Here is a 23103-nt window from a genome sequence, read left to right as displayed (position 1 = left end):
TATGGATAAAATGACTGCAGCTAAACTGGGTCTGTGGCTATCATATACTGTGCATATACATGTATACTGTGCATATACATGTGAATGTATGCACTCCTCCTGTTCGGGATAAATCGTGTATATTCCAAATAGCACATTTATACATTCTCTGTGTGTTTAGTGCTTAATCATACCATATCCTTATGGTGTGTATTCCAGTAATAGACTATTGTACCCTGATACATGCATCAATTGAAGCTTGTGAAACCTTTCCTCTATTTTAATTATGATATTTACACAGTATGTCCCTGTTTGCAACCTTTTCCTTCATATATATTTAGAGCTGACCTCTGTTTTTACTCTAAAAACAAGGACACGGATTTTGGCTGACTGGTTTCTCTGAAGCACCTGTTTTTAGCGTGCCGGAACCGAGTGGAGAGCACACCCCCCCAGCTTTGGCTGCCTTCTATATGTTTTGGACGATGATAATCCTCCTTCAGGTAGGTTTCTCAGCGTATAATGTGTTAATCTTCATTTATTACTTACAAGTTGTTTCCTAGCCACTCGCAGGATTATAAAAAGGCAATTCATTTGGTATACACACCTGCCATCCGCTCCTGATATATCGTCCGTTTGATAGAATGTACGCTATATCAACTACTGTGTACCCAGCCTAAGACTGGTGTTATATATCATAAACCTATAGTGGCAGACGTATCATACAGTGATTTGATACTTTTATTGAAAATGGAAAAATTAAAGTGTGATGTATCATCGTATCTTTTGGTCAGTTGCTGGGGAAGTGTGGCCAGGCTTACCACACACTGTTGTTTTTATGTTTTGGCTTTTCTTTTAATCTGTACATTCTTTCCACCATGCTGGGCAGGTCCAGTTCGGTACTAATTCTCTGCTTGTTTCCCCTTCTATCATGGAGACTGCTTCTCCATCTGGGTACTAATAAAACGTATTTCCTTTCTTTTCAATGATCTTAATGCCGTTTCCTCCCACACCCACTTCTCCCATTTATAATAAAAGTGGGAGGCTGAGCTGGGTGTTCTTACTGAAAGGGGGCAGATTTTAAGCAATGTCAGAAACACTACCCCTTGTGCTACGTTTCAACAAATTCATTACTGTGTGGTACAAATAGTGTATCACACTTGCGTTGCTAGAATTTACGTCTGTGCAGCTGCTGACTGGCCCAAATGCAGAGCTCCTGGTGGTGGCTTCTGGCATTTACTTTGGGTTTGAACCGGCGTGTTCATGAATTTTGGATGTAGGTTTGAGCAGATATCAGGACTGTCCCCATGATTCCTCAAGCAGGACCTAAGATACTGTATGTTGTTTGGTCTTGATTTGGAGGAAGATGTAACTAAAAGTATCTATAAATATGTCCGATATCTCTCCACCCTTGCCCAAAGTCACTGGCTGGAGTGTGGTTTACTTCGGTATACTTTCATATATGGTTAATGGCACAGCTGGTCGTTAAGGGTACATTACAGTAGGACCACTGCTTTGGGACCACTGGTGACATTCCCATTTGGTGTAGGGCGAGATGACTGTGATGACCACTGATTGTTCTTGTCCTGACCTCCTTCTTGGCTTACCCTGCACGCTACTTTTCTTTTCTCCTTTTTCTTTTCATTTGTCTATACAGGTTGAGTATCCCATATCCGAATATTCCGAAATACGGACTTTTTTGAGTGAGAGTGAGATAGTGAAACCTTTGTTTTTTGATGGCTCAATGTACACAAACTTTGTTTAATACACAAAGTTATTAATAATATTGTATTAAATGACCTTCAGGCTGTGTATATAAGGTGTATATGAAACATAAATGAAATGTGTGAATGTACACACACTTTGTTTAATGCACAAAGTTATAAAAAAATATTGGCTAAAATTACCTTCAGGCTGAGTGTTTAGGGTGTATATGTAACATTAAATGCATTCTGTGCTTAGATTTAGGTCCCATCATCATAAGATCTCATTATGGTATCTAATTATTCCAAAATACGGAAAAATCCGATATCCAAAATACCTCTGGTCCCAAGCATTTTGGATAAGGGATACTCAACCTGTATATGCTTATATGGAGATGTAATCCTCCTGTGCTTTTCTCTTTATCAAGTCCATCTGACAGGCACTCTGATAATACAGTATGTACTACTGACACACAACGCGTTTGTACTTCTTTTTGTGTAATTATTTTGTATGTAAAGTTGTTTGTAAAATAACAAAAATGACAGGATTTAAAAAGATAATAATTAGCAAAAATAAATTAATCTGCATCAAATTACTGTATGTCCAGTACTATATTAATACTATATTAATACTTTTTTATTATTATTACTGCATTTTATTTACAAGGTGCCACAAGTGGTTTGCAGCGCAGTACATACAGCATGTCAGGCATTAATACTATAGAGTGTACACAGAATTTGACATTACAGTAACTGAAAAACTAAAAGTAACAGTTAGCACCACAAGTCTCTATACACGATACAGCTGAGATGTAAGGAAGCAAAGGAGTATTTGGCTAGTAGTTTTTTTTTTTGTTTGTTTTTTATCCACAAAGATGGATGTAACTTGTTGGCATCTCCTTTCTTTGCATAAGGGAAGTCTGTGCTAGAGAGACCTAGTGAAAGTGGTCACTGACCATACACAGTGGGGTCGATTCAATTCAAAGCGATGTTAATAGTGCTGGGAAGGAGATTCTGGAGCTATTCAATTGTCCTCATCGCTAGTCGGGAGATGCTAGTTTTCGCGCCTTAAGCCAGGGTTTTCATGAGTACCGTCATTCTCTGACTTAAGTGACTGCCGCGATGCTGCTTGCATCGCGCTAAAGGCAGAAAGGAGCATTGCGGCGCTAGTTGAGTCGGATTTCTACTTAACTCAGGAGGGGTGCGAGCAGAAATCCTCCAGTCGGCTTAATAGCGCGGCCAATTGAAGAGCTTCTGGGACCACCTTTCTGGTACGATTTAACATAGCTTTCAATTGAATTGGCCCCAGTGATTGCTCTCAACAGCAAGGCAAGCTCGGCAAACGGGGAGAATAGCTTCTCCTCCTTTTCCCCCATTTATGTCTTATTTCCTATTCCTAAATAGGGACATTAATATAGTGTTTGCTTTTATACAGCTTGGCAGTCAGTCTGGTTTGTATATTAAATCTGTTGATGAATGAATTGGACTATCTTAACTCCTATTTTCCAGGTGCTAATTCCTATCTCGCTCTACGTCTCCATTGAGATAGTTAAGCTGGGGCAGGTCTACTTTATCCAGAATGACCGGGATTTTTATTGTGAGAATTCCGACTCGCTCGTAGAATGCAGAGCGTTGAATATCGCTGAAGACCTGGGTCAGGTGCAGTACATTTTCTCTGACAAAACGGGCACTCTGACTGAGAACAAGATGGTGTTCCGGAGGTGCAGCATTGCAGGGGTGGAATACTCCCATATAGACAATGGTATGTTGTGTGTGCATTCATAATTGTACAAATCTGTTGTCCCATTGATGCAGACAGTATTCCATTTTGTTTATGCTTCCAGCAGAGCCTTATTAGACAATATAAAACTTAGGAACAAATTGATTCCCCTACAAACGTGTATATGCACAAATTCCTGTCATGTCCTAAGAATCCACTGGGTAAAGCAGTGCCTCAGAGGCCTTGCATGTATATTGTTGGGACTGGCTTATATACATAGTGGTCACTCCAATTACCCACAATTTACTCGCGAGTGTAAAGTTTGGTGATCACTATGCTGGGAGCTTGGTCTGTGGATAAGCTTCTACTGACAACAGGTGTGCAGGGCGGTCATTTGGTGGGCATTGCTTTAGGCATTGTTCTCCTGCTCTGCTTCAAAGTACAGATGTAGCCACCTTTATCTTGACTGGCTGAGGCGTTTGTCCCGATCGAGCATACGCAGCGTAGGGAGGCGCGCCTAGTCACAGAGAGGCGTACCTAATCGCACGGAGGCAGACAGAGCGTTTGGCGTTACCTTTACATGTAATACCTGCGATCATCCACCAGATGTCGCCTTTTACAATCACCACTGCGCATGCGTGTGGTCTCCCGTAAAATACAATACTGAAATATATAATAAGGACTACTTTACTAAGCGTCTCATTACGCTGCATACAGTAAATACTCATTACGCTGCATTATTTAATACAGTAAATACTCATTATGCTGCATTATTTAATACAGTATATACGGTACAGACGCAAATAGTACAGCATACAGTATATGATCCATCTACAGTACTTTATGAATATGTGAGCATCCAAGTCCCGCAGACAAAACAACATAAAACCAGTAGTTTACACTGTCGCAAATGGACGTGTTAGAAGTTCACTATTGCCTCTTGAGATTAGGAATTTTGTACAGGATGTTAGCGTCCTAATCCCATAGCCATTACAGCATAATCAAAACCAATGGATTTATTCATCTGTCTGCGGCGAAGTGGTGAAGTGTTCCGCTTCCTATACTCAGAGTCCCGAGTTAGATTTCTAAAGTACGAATGCATGTTAGTTTTTTCCAGACACTTTATTATTTTTTTATTCACATAAACCAGGGCAAAGCTGCAGGAGCGGTTCTGTTAAGGTTCTATGCACCGTACAGTACACATACAATTCTGTAGCAGGGCAGACTCAATTGAAATGGCTACCACCTATGACTCCTTGCTCCACGGAGGCCCTAGGCTACGGAGCAAGTAACAGTCCAGATTGTGCAGGCTATGGGGCAATGCTGAAGGAGCGTCACAATCCCCTAGCTAAAATACACAGGGGCGGTAGGACTAAGCGAGGTATATGCACATAACGATATACTGCAAAGTTCCCCACGGTTTTAATTATGCCTTTTCTTTGAACACAGTATTTTCGACTGCCTCGCCCTACACCCATCCCACTTTCCCCTTCCCCCCTGGGAGCCTGCAATGTACATGCAGTAGACAGGGAGGGAGTTCCGATCAGGTTACAAGACGTGCAACAGTATACTACTGTATGTAGGAAAATCCCCCGCCCACTCTGATTTATGTGAAACCTGTGTGCACCCTTCCATTGAATGTATAACAAAGAAAAAAAATAATAATAAAGTGAATGTTACAGGAACACATTAAAAAAAGGTTGGCACTTCCTTCCCATTGGTGTTGGTTTATGCCTTAGGGGACTCGGACGCAAATACTTGTATTTGAAAAGCACGTATTTTCCACTGCCTCTCCCTACCCCCATTGCCCTTCCCCCCTGGGAGCCTGCACAGGTCATGCAGTGGACAGGGAGGGAGTTCAGGTCAGGTCACAAATGCCGACAATCTACAGTACTGTGTTGCTCAGTTAGTTGCGTCGGAATACACTAGTTTATACTCATTACCGCTGTGTATTTGTATATAGCGGAATGAATCGCTGCTGCAGATTTACTTTGATTTATGTGAAACCTGTGTGCACCCTTTCATTGAATGTATAACAAAGAAAAACAATAATAAAGTGAATGTCACGGGAACATATAAAAAAAAAAGGTTGGCACTTTGGGACTCAAAGCTGGGACTCTCAGTGTGGGACGTAAGAGCCTTCATCGCTAGGCTGGTATGGAAGAGGAGACAATTAGCTACCAGAGGGTACCAACTCCAAGTTTCTGTGACCCCCACAAGGCTCATGGCAAGCGTCGGAACCCATGGTGGGTCTGAATTAACGGGCCCATTATAGTCTATGGGAAAATGAGTCCACTTTGCGTACTGATATCTCTGGTTCTGGGTGTCCCAGAGACTCGGGACTGGTACCATTTAAAAAAGGAGACTCTTGGCTTTCAGGGCAGACCAACGACTAGTTTATGTGACACTGGAAAGGGAAACAGTAAGCAACCGTATATCGGGTCCCCTCCAGTTGTCCGCCTAGCTTGCACAGGATGCAGGGTTTCTGGCTAGCTAGGAAATACTGTACAGAAATGCTAAGCATGGTAATTTGACATCCAGGAACATAGGGAGGAGTTTATCTCTCTCCATTATACTTAGAAAAATTACACTTGCCACTGTACGTTACAAGCTGTTCGTGCTAATTAGTACAATAGTAGAACATACTGTACAGAGATACTAAGTACAGTGATTTGGCATCCACAAACTTAGGGAGGAGCTTTAATCTCTCTCCATTGTAATCTTTCTAAGCATAATGGAGAGAGATAAAAGCTCCTCCCTAAATTCCTGGATGCCAAATTGCCATCCAGATTATCGCTGTACTCTATGTTCTACTAGTGTACTAATTAGCACGAACAGCTTGTAACATACAGTGGCAAGTTTAATATTTCTATGTATAATGGAGAGAGATAAAAGCTCCCCAGTAAGTTCCTGGATGCCACATCACTGTACTTAGTATCTCTGTACAGTATTTTCTGTCAGGGTACTAATTAGCTGTTCGTGCTAATTAGTACCCTAATAGAACATACTGTACAGAGATACTAAGGACGGTGATTTGGTATCCAGGAACTTACTGAGGAGCTTTTATCTCTCTCCATTATACATAGAAAGATTAAACTTGCCGCTGTATGTTACAAGCTGTTCGTGCTAATTAGTACCCTAATAGAACATACTGTACAGAGATACTACAGACAGTGATTTGGCATCCAGGAACTTAGGGAGGAGCTTTTATCTCTTTCCAATATACTTAGAAAGATTACAGCGGAGAGAGAGAAAAGCTCCTCCCTAAGGTTCCTGGATGCCAAATCACTGTCTGTAGTATATCTAAACAGTATGTTCTACTAGTGTACTAATTAGCACGAGCAGCTTGTAACGTACAGTGGCAGTTTTGATCTTTCTATGTATAATGTAGAGAGATAAAAGCTCCTCCCTCAGTTCCTGGTTGCCAAATCACCATCCTTAGTTTCTCTGTATAGTATTTTCTGTTAGGGTACTAATTAGCACGAACAGCTAATTAGTACCCTAATAGAAAATACTTTACAGAGATACTAAGTACAGTGATGTGGCATCCAGGAACTTACTGAGGAGCTTTTATCTCTCTCCATTATACATAGAAAGATTAATCTTGCCACTGTACGTTACAAGCTGTTCGTGCTATTTAGTACACTAGTAGAACATAGAGTACAGCGATACTCTGGACAGCAATTTGGCATCCAGGAATTTAGGGAGGAGCTTTTATCTCTCTCCATTATACTTAGATAGATTACAATGGAGAGATTAAAGCTCCTCCCTAAGTTCGTGGATGCCAAATCACTGTACTTAGTATCTCTGTACAGTATGTTCTACTAGTGTACTAATTAGCACGAACAGCTTGTAACGTACAGTGGCAGTTTTGATCTTTCTATGTATAATGTAGAGAGATAAAAGCTCCTCCCTCAGTTCCTGGTTGCCAAATCACCATCCTTAGTTTCTCTGTATAGTATTTTCTATTAGGGTACTAATTAGCACGAACAGCTAATTAGTACCCTAATAGAAAATACTTTACAGAGATACTAAGTACAGTGATGTGGCATCCAGGAACTTACTGAGGAGCTTTTATCTCTCTCCATTATACATAGAAAGATTAATCTTGCCACTGTACGTTACAAGCTGTTCGTGCTAATTAGTACACTAGTAGAACATACTGTACAGAGATACTACATACAGTGATTTGGCATCCAGGAACCTTAGGGAGGAGCTTTTATCTCTCTCCATTATGCTTAGAAAGATTACAATGGAGAGAGAATAAAGCTCCTCCCTAAGTTCGTGGATGCCAAATCACTGTACTTAGTATCTCTGTACAGTATGTTCTACTAGTGTACTAATTAGCACGAACAGCTTGTAACGTACAGTGGCAAGTTTAATCTTTCTATGTATAATATAGAGAGATAAAAGCTCCTCCCTAGGTTCCTGGTTGCCAAATCACCGTGCTTAGTATCTCTGTATAGTATTTTCTATTAGGGTACTAATTAGCACAAACAGCTAATTGGTACCCTAATAGAACATACTGTACAGAGATACTAAGTATGGTGATTTTGTATCCAGGAACTTATTGAGGAGCTTTTATCTCTCTCCATTATACATAGAAAGATTAAACTTGCCGCTGTACGTTACAAGCTGTTCGTGCTAATTAGTACCCTAATAGAACATACTGTACAGAGATACGAAGTATGGTGATTTGGCATCCAGTTAAAAGCTGTTCGTGCTAATTAGTATACTAGTAGAACATACTGTACAGAGATACTAAGAATGGTGATTTGGCATCTGGGAACTTCCAGAGGAGCTTTTATCTCTCTCCATTTTACATAGAAAGATTAAACTTTCCGCTGTACTTTACAAGCTGTCCGTGCTAATTAGTACCCTAATTGAAAATACTATACAGAGATACTAAAGACGGTTATTTGGCACCCAGGAATTTAGGGAGGAGCTTTTATCTCTCTCCATTATACTTAGAAAGATTACAATGGAGAGAGATAAAAGCTCCTCCCTAAGTTCGTGGATGCCAAATCACTGTCCTTAGTATCTCTGTACAGTATGTTCTACTAGTGTACTAATTAGCACAAACAGCTTGTAACGTACAGTGGCAAGTGTAATTTTTCTAAGTATAATGGAGTGAGATAAAAACTCCTCCCTATGTTCCTGGATGTCAAATTACCATGCTTAGCATTTCTGTACAGTATTTCCTATCTAGCCAGAAACCCTGTATCCTGTGCAAGCTAGGCGGACAACTGGAGGGGACCCGAAACACGGTTGCTTCCCGTTTCCTTTTCCAGTGTCACATAAACTAGTGGTTGGTCTGCCCCAAAAGCCAAGAGTCTCCTCTTTTGTATGGTACCAGTCCTGAGTCTCTGGGACACCCAGAACCAGAGATATCCGTACGCAAAGTGGACCCATTTTCCCACAGACTATAATGGGACCGTTAATTCAGACCCACCATAGGTTCCGACGCTTGCCATGAGCCTTGTGGGGGTCACAGAAACTTGGGGTTGGTACCCTCCGGTAGCTAATTGTCTCCCCTTCCATACCAACCTAGTGATGAAGGCTCCCACCTCCCATGCGGAGAGTCACAAAGTGCCAACCTTTTTTTTTCTATGTTCCCGTGACATTCACTTTATTATTTTTTTTCTTTGTTGTACATTCAATGAAAGGGTGCACACAGGTTTCACATAAATCAAAGTAAATCTGCAGCAGCGATTCATTCCGCTATATACAAATACACAGCGGTAATGAGTATAAATTAGTGTATTCCAACGCAACTAACTGAGCAACACAGTACTGTAGATCGTCAGCATTTGTGTATTGTACCTGATCTGAACTCCCTCCCTGTCCACTGCATGACCTGTGCAGGCTCCCAGGGGGGAAGGGCGATGGGGGTAGGGAGAGGCGGTGGAAAACACTGTGCTTTTGAAATACAAGTATTAACGTCCGAGTCCCCTAAGGCATAAACCAACACCAATGGGAAGGAAGTGCCAACCTTTTTTTAATGTGTTCCTGTAACATTCACTTTATTATTATTATTTTTCTTTGTTATACATTCAATGGAAGGGTGCACACAGGTTTCACATAAATCAGAGTGGGCGGTGGATTTTCCTACATACAGTAGTATACTGTTGCACATGTCTTGTAACCTGATCGGAACTCCCTCCCTGTCTACTGCATGTACTTTGCAGGCTCCCAGGGGGGGAAGGGGAAAGTGGGATGGGGGTAGGGTGAGGCAGTGGAAAATACCGTGTTCAAAGAAAAGGCATAATCAAAACCATGGGGAACTTTGCGGTGTATCGTTATGCGCAAAGACCTCACTTATCCCTATCACCCCTGTGTATTTTAGCTAGGGGATTCTGACGCTCCTTCAGCATTGCCCCGTGACCTACCAAATCTGTGCTGTTACTTGCTCCATAGCCGAGGGCCTCCATTGGGCGAGGAGACACAGGCGGTAGCCATTTCGATTGAGTCTGCCCTGCTATAGAATTGTATGTATACCATATGGTGCATAGACCCTAAACAGTACAACTGCTCCTGCAGCTTTGCCCTAGTTTACGTGAATAACTCCCTCCCTGTCTACTGCATGACCTGTGCAGGATCCCAGTGGGGAAGGGCGATGGGCAAGCGGGAGGCGGTGGAAAATACTGTGCTTTTGAAATGCAAGTACTGTATGAGTCTGAGTCCCCAGTAGCCTCCTGCTAGCCTCTTGCCCTTCCCCCCCCTGGGAGCCTGCACAGATCATGCAGTAGACAGGGAGGGAATTCAGGTCATGTGCAATACACAAACGCCGAATATCTACTGTATAGTACTGTTTTGCTCACAGTAGCGTCAGAATACCCTCATTTCTACTCATTCCCGCTGTTTAGTTGCATTTAGCGTAAAGAATCGCTCCTGCAGATGTACTCTGATTTATATGTAACTTGTGTGCACCTTTCCATTGACTGTCTTACAATGTAGATAAAATAATACAGTGTATTATTACAATAAAAAAAAAAAAGAAGGCACATCACGTCTCGAACCCTGGACCCCCAGCATGGGAGGTGGAAGCCTTCACCCCTAGCCCACGACGCCTCATGAGAGACTCCCAATTTCATGTGTGATAGTACTGCAAACAGCGCCCGGCCCCCACCCCATTGGTGTTGGTTTATGCCTTAGAGGACTCGGACGCTCGCATTTGTAAAGCACGGTATTTTCCACCGCCTCCTGCTAGCCTATTGCCCTTCCCCCCTGGGAGCCTGCACAGATCATGCAGTAGACAGGGAGGGAATTCAGGTCATGTGCAATACACAAACACCGAATATCTACTGTATAGTACTGTTTTGCTCACTTAGTAGCGTCAGAATACACTCATTTCTACTCATTGCCGTTGTGCAGTTGCATTTAGCGTAAAGAATCGCTCCTGCAGATGTACTTTGATTTATGTGAAACCTGTGTGCATCCTTCCATTGGATGTATTAGAGAGAAAAAAAATTTTTTTAAATGAAAGTCACGGGAACACATAAAAAAAATGGTTGGCATTTCCTTCCCATTGGTGTTGGTTTACAGTATGCCGTAGTGGACTCGGACGCTCATGTAATTGCATTTCAAAGGCACAGTACAGTATTTCCCATCGTCTCCCCCTACCCCCATCACCCTTCCCCCCTGGGAGCCTGCACAGGGAGGGAATTCAGGTCATGTGCAATACACAAACGCTGAAGATCTACAGTACTGTTTTGCTCAGTTAGTAGCGTCAGAATACCCTCATTTCATTCCCGCTGTTTAGTTGCATTTAGCGTAAAGAATCGCTCCTGCAGATGTACTCTGATTTATATGTAACTTGTGTGCACCTTTCCATTGACTGTCTTACAATGTAGATAAAATAATACAGTGTATTATTACAATAAAAAAAAAAAAAGAAGGCACATCACGTCTCGAACCCAGGACCCCCAGCGTGGGAGGTGGGAGCCTTCACCCCTAGCCCACGACGCCTCATGAGAGACTCCCAATTTCATGTGTGAAAGTACTGCAAACAGCGCCCGGCCCCCACCCCATTGGTGTTGGTTTATGCCTTAGAGGACTCGGACGCTCGCATTTGTAAAGCACGGTATTTTCCACCGCCTCCTGCTAGCTACTGTAGCCCTCCATTCCCAGACGCTCATGTATTTTAAAAGCACGGTGTTTATACATTGTCCTGTACATTCTTCCTTTTACACAATTACTGTAGTTGCGTCTCCATACACATACAGTACTCCATACTTTTTCCACCGCCTCCCGTTACGCCTACAGTATTGCCAGAGCTGTAGATCAATCCGCCGCTATACTGTACGATCGAAAGTACTGGATTAGTGGAGCATTAGCCACACAGTGGTGGAGATGTGTAATGCATGATGAGTATCTAGATCGCCTCAACGCGCCTACCTGTGATTAAACTCAGCTATCGCCTTAGCGTGACTAAACGCCCGTCTCGGCGGAGAAACAGTCAAGATAAAGGTGGCTACATCTGTACATTAACTGCTGTTGCCATTAAATGCATAGATTTTATTTTTTTAATCAAAATTTGCTGTAATAATTGTGATTACATATGATTGCATTTACAATTTCCTTTCTATATTTGCCTTTAAAGCCAAGAGACTGGATTCCTATCAGGAATCTGATCTGCATTCCGATGACATATTGGATACTTTCTGCTTCTCTAGAAGTGACACTTATAAGCCCAAGAGTCACAGTCCTAAGTTGCTGAGGAGCGGGCCAAGCAACAAGTCTTTGAACAAGCTGTGTGCAAGTGGTCTAGAGCTGCAAGGAGAAGGTGACGGGGCAAGCTCTCCTCCACCACACCAGAGGCACATTGCATTCAGCAGTCCTATGGTATGTACAGTTCATTAATGAGTCACATTGCACTCAGAGAATGCTGCCACCTAAAGTCACTTATCCTTAGGATCTCATTTGCTCTTTATGAAAACCATTGGGCATTAGGGGATGCAGTTAAGATCCCGGCAGTTGGGAGCCCAACAGTCAGGATACCGACAGCAGAATCCTGATGGGTAACAAAGATAAATATTAGGGTTAGGCTACGGGGAGTTGGTTAGGCTGAGGTTGTGGGGCGGGTTAGGGTTAAACTGCAGGAGGGATGGATTAGGAGTGGGGTTAAAATAAGTGCTGTGATCCATCTGTATTCTGACCGTCGGGATGCTGCAGTTGGCATTCTGATTGTCGGGATCCCAAATGACTCTTGTACCCATCCCACCATTAGTAGTCTTAAGGGCCCTACATACTGCGCGATGCGCCGCCGAGCTGCCCGACGGTGGATACGGCCGACCGGCGGTGGGGGGGGGGGGGGGGGGGGGGGAGTGAAGTTTCTTGCATGCACAAGCGACGAGGCACCAGCGATGAACGAGCGCGCGGCTGCGCATCGTTCATCGCTGGTGCCTCCACACTGAAAGCTATGAACGGTATCTAGTTCATTAATGAACGAGATCGTTCATATCTTTCACTCATGTCGCCCAGTGTGTAGGGCCTGTTTATAATATTAGTCAAAGGTAGCTTGTAGCATTTTTTTTTTTTTTAAATGTGGTACTCACAAATTTGAAAATAATTGTTTTATAAGGAAATTTTAAATCGTCCGATAGTAAATAGCAAACCTGGTGCAAGATCTCGTTGATTTTATTGCCAGTGTGAACCGTTTGTCACTTTGAAAATGATCACAATTTCAGATGAAATAGCTTATTGTTTTGTAGTTATTATATTTGTGATGCTTCATTAACAGGAGAAGGATGTGATGCCAGACCCTAGATTGCTGAGGAAGTTTTACCAGATCACTCCTCATTGTCTGTACCTGTCCAGTCAAGTTGAGGAGGCTGCACTGGAGATCTCGTACATTGTTGATTTCTTCCTTGCGTTGGCCATCTGTAACACTGTAGTGGTCTCCTTGCCTAATCAGCCACGCCAGAAGGTATGGAAGTTGTGTCTCTTTCTTCTTGTGGTGTTCAATGTGTGCAAGCAGCTTGTGCCTAATGGGAACAAATCTTTTATGCAAATAGACATGAAAAAGACTGATGGGAATAGTTTCAGCTTACAAATAAATTGTATTTTCAAGAGCCAAGTGCTTTAGTGGTTTATTATATAGTATTAAAGAGGCGTTTGGGATATTTATTCACTTTGTCAGTTTTAAAAGAAGAAAAGTTTTCCTTTCCCAACTAACAAAAGCCACTGCAGTAGAAACTTTGGGACTGAAAGGCTCAAAAGGTACATTCTCACGAGGACCATTGTGTGTTCCACCTTACAACGCAGGTTACTGCCCAGATAACAGAAGCATAGATGTGTCAAAAGACTAGACGAAATTCGTTGGTAAGCTAGTCTTCCGTAAATGAAAAGAAGTCTGATATGCATTTAGATACCTTCTTTAATATAACATTATTCATATCAATTAAAGCACATGCTTTTATTGATTTGTTTAGCTGTGGCTCTTTAACCAGTGTGGCTCATCTATCATTATAACTTCATAAATCTAGTGCACTGGTATTTTATCTTTTATGTTTATTATACTCTTTGGCTGTCTTACTTGTTTTTATTTCTCTGACGTCCTAAGTGGATGCTGGGGACTCCGTCAGGACCATGGGGAATAGCGGCTCCGCAGGAGACAGGGCACAAAAGTAAAAGCTTTAGGATCAGGTGGTGTGCACTGGCTCCTCCCCCTATGACCCTCCTCCAAGCCTCAGTTAGATCTTTGTGCCCGGCCGAGAAGGGTGCAATCTAGGTGGCTCTCCTAAAGAGCTGCTTAGAGTAAAAGTTTTGTTAGGTTTTTTTATTTTCAGTGAGTCCTGCTGGCAACAGGCTCACTGCATCGAAGGACTTAGGGGAGAAGAAGTGAACTCACCTGCGTGCAGGATGGATTGGCTTCTTAGGCTACTGGACACTAGCTCTAGAGGGACGATCACAGGTACAGCCTGGATGGGTCACCGGAGCCGCGCCGCCGACCCCCTTGCAGATGCTGAAGAGAGAAGAGGTCCAGAAATCGGCGGCTGAAGACTTCCCAGTCTTCTTAAGGTAGCGCACAGCACTGCAGCTGTGCGCCATTGCTCTCAGCACACTTCACACCAACGGTCACTGAGGGTGCAGGGCGCTGGGGGGGGCGCCCTGAGCAGCAATGAAAGTACCTATGCTGGCTAAAAATACATCACATATAGCCCCTGGGGCTATATGGATGTATTTAACCCCTGCCAGGTTGTCAGAAAAACGGGAGAAGAAGCCCACCGAAAAGGGGGCGGGGCCTATTCTCCTCAGCACCCAGCGCCATTTTCCCTCACGGAACTGCTGGTGGGAAGGCTCCCAGGCTCTCCCCTGCACTGCACTACAGAAACAGGGTTAAAACAGAGAGGGGGGGCACTTATTTGGCGATATTATTACATATTAAGATGCTATAAGGGAAAACACTTATATAAGGTTGTCCCTGTAAAATTATAGCGTTTTGGTGTGTGCTGGCAAACTCTCCCTCTGTCTCCCCAAAGGGCTAGTGGGGTCCTGTCCTCTATCAGAGCATTCCCTGTGTGTGTGCTGTGTGTCGGTACGTGTGTGTCGACATGTATGAGGACGATGTTGGTGAGGAGGCGGAGCAATTGCCTGTAATGGTGATGTCACTCTCTAGGGAGTCGACACCGGAATGGATGGCTTATTTAGGGAATTACGTGATAATGTCAACACGCTGCAAGGTCGGTTGACGACATGAGACGGCCGGCAAACCAATTAGTACCTGTCCAGGCGTCTCAAACACCGTCAGGGGCTTTAAAACGCCCATTACCTCAGTCGGTCGACACAGACACGGACACTGACTCCAGTGTCGACGGTGAAGAAACAAACGTATTTTCCATTAGGGCCACACGTTACATGTTAAGGGCAATGAAGGAGGTGTTACATATTTCTGATACTACAAGTACCACAAAAAAGGGTATTATGTGGGGTGTGAAAAAACTACCTGTAGTTTTTCCTGAATCAGATAAATTAAATGAAGTGTGTGATGATGCGTGGGTCTCCCCCGATAGAAAATTAAAGGCGCTCACACGCTTATCAAAACAAGTGGCGTTACCGTCTCCAGATACGGCCGCCCTCAAGGAGCCAGCTAATAGGAGGCTGGAAAATATCCTAAAAAGTATATACACACATACTGGTGTTATACTGCGACCAGCGATCGCCTCAGCCTGGATGTGCAGCGCTGGGGTGGCTTGGTCGGATTCCCTGACTGAAAATATTGATACCCTTGACAGGGACAGTATTTTATTGACTATAGAGCATTTAAAGGATGCATTTCTATATATGCGAGATGCACAGAGGGATATTTGCACTCTGGCATCAAGAGTAAGTGCGATGTCCATGTCTGCCAGAAGATGTTTATGGACACGACAGTGGTCAGGTGATGCAGATTCCAAACGGCAGTATTGCCGTATAAAGGGGAGGAGTTATTTGGGGTCGGTCCATCGGACCTGGTGGCCACGGCAACAGCTGGAAAATCCACCTTTTTACCCCAAGTCACATCTCAGCAGAAAAAGACACCGTCTTTTCAGCCTCAGTCCTTTCGTCCCCATAAGGGCAAGCGGGCAAAAGGCCAGTCATATCTGCCCAGGGGTAGAGGAACGGAAGAAGACTGCAGCAGGCAGCCCCTTCCCAGGAACAGAAGCCCTCCACCGCTTCTGCCAAGTCCTCAGCATGACGCTGGGGCCGTACAAGCGGACTCAGGTGCGGTGGGGGGGGTCGTCTCAAGAGTTTCAGTGGGCTCACTCGCAAGTGGACCCCTGGATCCTACAAGTAGTATCCCAGGGGTACAGATTGGAAATTCGAGACGTCTCCCCCTCGCAGGTTCCTGAAATCTGCTTTACCAACGTCTCCCTCCGACAGGGAGGCAGTATTGGAAACAATTCACAAGCTGTATTCCCAGCAGGTGATAATTAAAGTACCCCTCCTACAACAAGGAAAGGGGTATTATTCCACGCTATTTGTGGTACTGAAGCCAGACGGCTCGGTGAGATTTATTCTAAATCTGAAATCTTTGAAAACTTACATACAAAGGTTCAAATCAAGATGGAGTCACTCAGAGCAGTGATAGCGAACCAGGAAGAAGGGGACTATATGGTGTCCCTGGACATCAAGGATGCTTACCTCCATGTCCCAAATTGCCCTTCTCACCAAGGGTACCTAAGGTTCGTGGTACAGAACTGTCACTATCAGTTTCAGACGCTGCCGTTTGGATTGTCCACGGCACCCCGGGTCTTTACCAAGGTAATGGCCGAAATGATGATTCTTCTTCAAAGAAAAGGCGTCTTAATTATCCCTTACTTGGACGATCTCCTGATAAGGGCAAGGTCCAGAGAACAGTTGGAGGTCGAAGTAGCACTATCTCAAGTAGTTCTACGACAGCACGGGTGGATTCTAAATATTCCAAAATCGCAGCTGATTCCGACGACACGTCTGCTGTTACTAGGGATGATTCTGGACACAGTCCAGAAAAAGGTGTTTCTCCCGGAGGAGAAAGCCTGGGAGTTATCCGAGCTAGTTAGGAACCTCCTAGAACCAGGCCAAGTGTCAGTGCATCAATGCACAAGAGTCCTGGGAAAAATGGTGGCTTCTTACGAAGCGATTCCTTTCGGCAGATTTCACGAAAGAATTTTTCAGTGGGATCTGCTGGACGAATGGTCCGGATCGCATCTTCAGATGCATCAGCGGATAATCCTGTCTCCAAGGACAAGGGTGTCTCTTCTGTGGTGGCTGCAGAGTGCTCATCTACTAGAGGGCCGCAGATTCGGCATTCAGGACTGGGTCCTGGTGACCACGGATGCCAGCCTGAGAGGCTGGGGAGCAGTCACACAGGGAAGAAATTTCCAAGGAGTGTGGTCAAGTCTGGAGACTTCTCTCCACATAAATATACTGGAGCTAAGGGCAATTTACAATGCTCTGAGCCTAGGAAGACCTCTGCTTCAAAGTCAACCGGTGCTGATCCAGTCGGACAACATCACGGCAGTCGCCCACGTAAACAGACAGGGCGACACAAGAAGCAGGAGGGCAATGGCAGAAGCTGCAAGGATTCTTCGCTGGGCGGAAAATCATGTGATAGCACTGTCAGCAGTGTTCATTCCGGGAGTGGACAACTGGGAAGCAGACTTCCTCAGCAGGCACGACCTCCACCCGGGAGAGTGGGGACTTCACACGGAAGTCTTCCACATGATTGTGAACCATTGGGAAAAACCAAAGGTGGACATGATGGCGTCCCGCCTGAACAAAAAACTGGACAGGTTTTGCGCCAGGTCAAGAGACCCTCAGGCAATAGCTGTGGACGTTCTGGTAACACCGTGGGTGTACCAGTCGGTGTATGTGTTCCCTCCTCTGCTTCTCATACCTAAGGTACTGAGAATTATAAGACGTAGAGGAGTAAGAACTATACTCGTGGCTCCGGATTGGCCAAGAAGGACTTGGTACCCGGAACTTCAAGAGATGCTCACAGAGGACTCATGGCCTCTGCCGCTAAGAAGGGACTTGCTTCAGCAAGTACCATGTCTGTTCCAAGACTTACCGCGGCTGCGTTTGACGGCATGGCGGTTGAACGCCGGATCCTAAGGGAAAAAGGCATTCCGGAAGTGGTCACTCCTACCCTGGTCAAAGCCAGGAAGGAGGTGACCACACAACATTATCACCACATGTTGCGTGGTGTGAGGCCAGGAAGGCCCCACGAAGAAATTTCAACTCGGTCGATTCCTGCATTTCCTGCAAACAGGAGTGTCTATGGGCCTCAAATTGGGATCCATTAAGGTTCAAATTTCGGCCCTGTCGACTTTCTTCCAGAAAGAATTGGCTTCAGTTCCTGAAGTCCAGAAGTTTGTCAAGGGAGTACTGCATATACAACCCCCTTTTGTGCCTCCAGTGGCACTGTGGGATCTCAACGTAGTTCTGGGATTCCTCAAATCACATTGGTTTAAACCGCTCAAATCTGTGGATTTGAAATATCTCACATGGAAAGTGACCATGATGTTGGCCCTGGCCTCGGCCAGGCGAGTGTCAGAATTGGCGGCTTTGTCTCACAAAAGCCCATATCTGATTGTCCATTCGGACAGGGCAGAGCTGCGGACTCGTCCCCAGTTTCTCCCTAAGGTGGTGTCAGCGTTTCACCTGAACCAGCTTATTGTGGTACCTGCGGCTACTAGGGACTTGGAGGACTCCAAGTTGCTAGATGTTGTCAGGGCCCTGAAAATATAGGTTTCCAGGACGGCTGGAGTCAGGAAAACTGACTTGCTGTTATCCTGTATGCACCCAACAAACTGGGTGCTCTTGCTTCTAAGCAGACGATTGCTAGTTGGATGTGTAGTACAATTCAGCTTGCACATTCTGTGGCAGGCCTGCCACAGCCAAAATATGTAAATGCCCATTCCACAAGGAAGGTGGGCTCATCTTGGGCGGCTGCCCGAGGGGTCTCGGCTTTACAACTTTGCCGAGCTGCTACTTGGTCAGGGGCATACCCTGGCTGAGGAGGACCTGGAGTTCTCTCACTCGGTGCTGCAGAGTCATCCGCACTCTCCCGCCCGTTTGGGAGCTTTGGTATAATCCCCATGGTCCTGACGGAGTCCCCAGCATCCACTTAGGACGTCAGAGAAAATAAGAATTTACTTACCGATAATTCTATTTCTCGTAGTCCGTAGTGGATGCTGGGCGCCCATCCCAAGTGCGGATTGTCTGCAATACTTGTACATAGTTATTGTTACAAAAATCGGGTTATTATTGTTGTGAGCCATCTTTTCAGAGGCTCCGCTGTTATCATGCTGTTAACTGGGTTCAGATCTCAGGTTGTACAGTGTGATTGGTGTGGCTGGTATGAGTCTTACCCGGGATTCAAAATCCTTCCTTATTGTGTACGCTCGTCCGGGCACAGTATCCTAACTGAGGCTTGGAGGAGGGTCATAGGGGGAGGAGCCAGTGCACACCACCTGATCCTAAAGCTTTTACTTTTGTGCCCTGTCTCCTGCGGAGCCGCTATTCCCCATGGTCCTGACGGAGTCCCCAGCATCCACTACGGACTACGAGAAATAGAACTATCGGTAAGTAAATTCTTATTTTTCTGGAGTGGTTAAGTGGACAAATTAGACACAGTGTTTATCACACATATAGGAACTGATGCAGAGTAGGAAGCCAGTATGCTGCCATTCCTCCTGTTTTGTGAGCGTGGGACTAAATGTGTATGTCTGCTCTTATGTAGAGTTGTACTCCTGTCTGTATCTGGTCTGCCCCTATGAGTATACATGGTTTGCTAACAGTCGTCGTCATCATTACCACCACCATAATGACACAGTTCCGCCAGCACCATCCTTGGTCAAAAGACGATTCTGAAAATGGGTGTATTGATGCATATGTGCAACTGTGAGTAGTTTGCGATTTCATCGACATGATGGGCTTTGCATTCTTAAGAAACCCCAATTTCTCTGACGTCCTAGTTGATGCTGGGACTCAGTCAGGACCATGGGGATTAGCGGCTCCGCAGGAGACAGGGCACAAAAATAAAGCTTTAGGATCAGGTGGTGTGCACTGGCTCCTCCCCCTATGACCCTCCTCCAAGCCTCAGTTAGGTTTTTGTGCCCGTCCGAGCAGGGTGCAATCTAGGTGGCTCTCCTAAAGAGCTGCTTAGAAAAAGTTATTAGGTTTTTTATTTTCAGTGAGACCTGCTGGCAACAGGCTCACTGCTACGAGGGACTTAGGGGAGAGAAGTGAACTCACCTGCGTGCAGGATGGATTGGCTTCTTAGGCTACTGGACACCATTAGCTCCAGAGGGATCGAACACAGGCCCAGCCATGGAGTCCGGTCTCGGAGCCGCGCCGCCGACCCCCTTGCAGATGCCGAAAAGTGAAGAGGTCCAGAAACCGGCGGCAGAAGACTTTTCAGTCTTCATGAGGTAGCGCACAGCACTGCAGCTGTGCGCCGTTGTTGTCACACACTTCACACCAGCGGTCACGGAGGGTGCAGGGCGCTGGGGGGGGGCGCCCTGGGCAGCAATGATAATACCTTATTCTGGCTAAAAAATACATCACATATAGTCCCTGGGGCTATATGGATGTATTTAACCCCTGCCAGGTCTCAGAAAAACGGGAGAAGAAGCCCGCCGAAAAGGGGGCGGGGCCTATTCTCCTCAGCACACAACGCCATTTTCCCTCACAGAAATGCTGGTGGGAAGGCTCCCAGGCTCTCCCCTGCACTGCACTACAGAAACAGGGTTAAAACAGAGAGGGGGGGCACTTATTTGGCGATATGATTATATATATTAAGATGCTATAAGGGAAAAACACTTATATGAAGGTTGTCCCTGTATAATTATAGCGTTTTGGTGTGTGCTGGCAAACTCTCCCTCTGTCTCCCCAAAGGGCTAGTGGGGTCCTGTCCTCTATCAGAGCATTCCCTGTGTGTGTGCTGTGTGTCGGTACGTGTGTGTCGACATGTATGAGGACGATGTTGGTGAGGAGGCGGAGCAATTGCCTGTATGGTGATGTCACTCTCTAGGGAGTCGACACCGGAATGGATGGCTTATTTAAGGAATTACGTGATAATGTCAACACGCTGCAAGGTCGGTTGACGACATGAGACGGCCGGCAAACAAAATAGTACCTGTCCAGGCGTCTCAAACACCGTCAGGGGCATTAAAACGCCCATTTTACCTCAGTCGGTCGACACAGACACAGACATGGACACTGACTCCAGTGTCGACGGTGAAGAAACAAACGTATTTTCCTTTAGGGCCACACGTTAATTGTTAAGGGCAATGAAGGAGGTGTTACATATTTCTGATACTACAAGTACCACAAAAAAGGGTATTATGTGGGGTGTGAAAAAACTACCTATAGTTTGTCCTGAATCAGATAAATTAAACGAAGTGTGTGATGATGCGTGGGTTTCCCCCGATAGAAAATTATTGGCGGTATACCCTTTCCCGCCAGAAGTTAGGGCGCGTTGGGAAACACCCCTTAGGGTGGATAAGGCGCTCACACGCTTATCAAAACAAGTGGCGGTACCGTCTCCAGATAGGGCCGCCCTCAAGGAGCCAGCTGATAGGAGGCTGGAAAATATCCTAAAAAGTATATACACACATACTGGTGTTATACTGCGACCAGCGATCGCCTCAGCCTGGATGTGCAGCGCTGGGGTGGCTTGGTCGGATTCCCTGACTGAAAATATTGATACCCTTGACAGGGACAGTATTTTATTTACTATAGAGCATTTATAGGATGCATTTCTATATATGCGAGATGCACAGAGGGATATTTGCACTCTGGCATCAAGAGTAAGTGCGATGTCCATATCTGCCAGAAGATGTTTATGGACACGACAGTGGTCAGGTGATGCAGATTCCAAACGGCACATGGAAGTATTGCCGTATAAAGGAGAGAAAAAGACACTGTCTTTCAGCCTCAGTCCTTTCGTCCCCATAAGGGCAAGCGGGCAAAAGGCCAGTCATATCTGCCCAGGGATAGAGGAAAGGGAAGAAGACTGCAGCAGGCAGCCCATTCCCAGGAACAGAAGCCCTTCACCGCTTCTGCCAAGCCCTCAGCATGACGCTGGGGCCGTACAGGACCTCTGGATCCTACAAGTAGTATCCCAGGGGGTACTGATTGGAAATTCGAGACGTCTCCCCCTCGCAGGCTCCTGATGTCTGCTTTACCAACGTCTTCCTCCGACAGGAAGGCAGTATTGGAAACAATTCACAAGCTGTATTCCCAGCAGGTGATAATCAAAGTACCCCTCCTACAACAAGGAAAGGGGTATTATTCCACACTATATTGTGGTACTGAAGCCAGACGGCTCGGTGAGACCTATTCTAAATCTGAAATCTTTGAACACTTACATACAAAGGTTCAAATCAAGATGGAGTCACTCAGAGCAGTGATAGCGAACTAGGAAGAAGGGGACTATATGGTGTCCCTGGACATCAGGGATGCTTACATCCATGTCCAAAATTGCCTTTCTCACCAAGGGTACCTCAGGTTCGTGGTACGGAACTGTCACTATCAGTTTCAGACGCTGCCGTTTGGATTGTCCACGGCACCCCGGGTCTTTACCAAAGTAATGGCCGAAATGATGATTCTTCAAAGAAAAGGCGTCTTAAATATCCCTTACTTGGACGATCTCCTGATAAGGGCAAGGTCCAGAGAACAGTTGGAAGTCGAAGTAGCACTATCTCAAGTAGTTCTACGACAGCACGGGTGGATTCTAAATATTCCAAAATCACAGCCGTTTCCGACGACACGTCTGCTGTTCCTAGGGATGATTCTGGACACAGTCCAGAAAAAGGTGTTTCTCCCGGAGGAGAAAGCCAGGGAGTTATCCGAGCTAGTCAGGAACCTCCTAAAACCAGGAAAAGTGTCAGTGCAGCATTGCACAAGAGTCCTGGGAAAAATGGTGGCTTATTACGAAGCGATTCCATTCGGCAGATTCCACGCAAGAACTTTTCAGTGGGATCTGCTGGACAAATGGTCCGGATTGCATCTTCAGATGCATCAGCGGATAACCCTATCTCCAAGAACAAGGGTATCTCTCCTGTGGTGGTTACAGAGTGCTCATCTTCTAGAGGGCCGCAGATTCGGCATTCAGGATTGGATGCTGGTGACCACGGAGGCCAGCCTGAGAGGCTGGGGAGCAGTCACACAGGGAAAAAATTTCTAGGGAGTGTGATCAAGTCTGGAGACTTTTCTCCACATAAATATACTGGA

The 23103-nt window shown here is 45.3% G+C and overlaps 1 protein-coding gene across 1 annotated transcript in view; it reads left to right on the top strand.

Annotated features, from left to right (window-relative positions):
- ATP10D (ATPase phospholipid transporting 10D (putative)) overlaps positions 1 to 23103 on the top strand; it is a 226649-nt gene that overhangs the window by 110460 nt on the left and 93086 nt on the right. Inside the window, exons 8-11 of the mRNA XM_063920975.1 lie at positions 352 to 479; positions 3189 to 3441; positions 12002 to 12243; positions 13142 to 13327. Coding sequence (XP_063777045.1) covers positions 352 to 479; positions 3189 to 3441; positions 12002 to 12243; positions 13142 to 13327 — 809 coding nt within the window. The remainder of the gene's footprint in view (positions 1 to 351; positions 480 to 3188; positions 3442 to 12001; positions 12244 to 13141; positions 13328 to 23103) is intronic.

The sequence above is a fragment of the Pseudophryne corroboree genome, chromosome 1 (genome assembly GCF_028390025.1).
Source record: "Pseudophryne corroboree isolate aPseCor3 chromosome 1, aPseCor3.hap2, whole genome shotgun sequence".
Classification (NCBI taxonomy): Eukaryota; Metazoa; Chordata; class Amphibia; order Anura; family Myobatrachidae; genus Pseudophryne; species Pseudophryne corroboree.
This window is presented reverse-complemented; position numbering and strand designations above follow the sequence as displayed.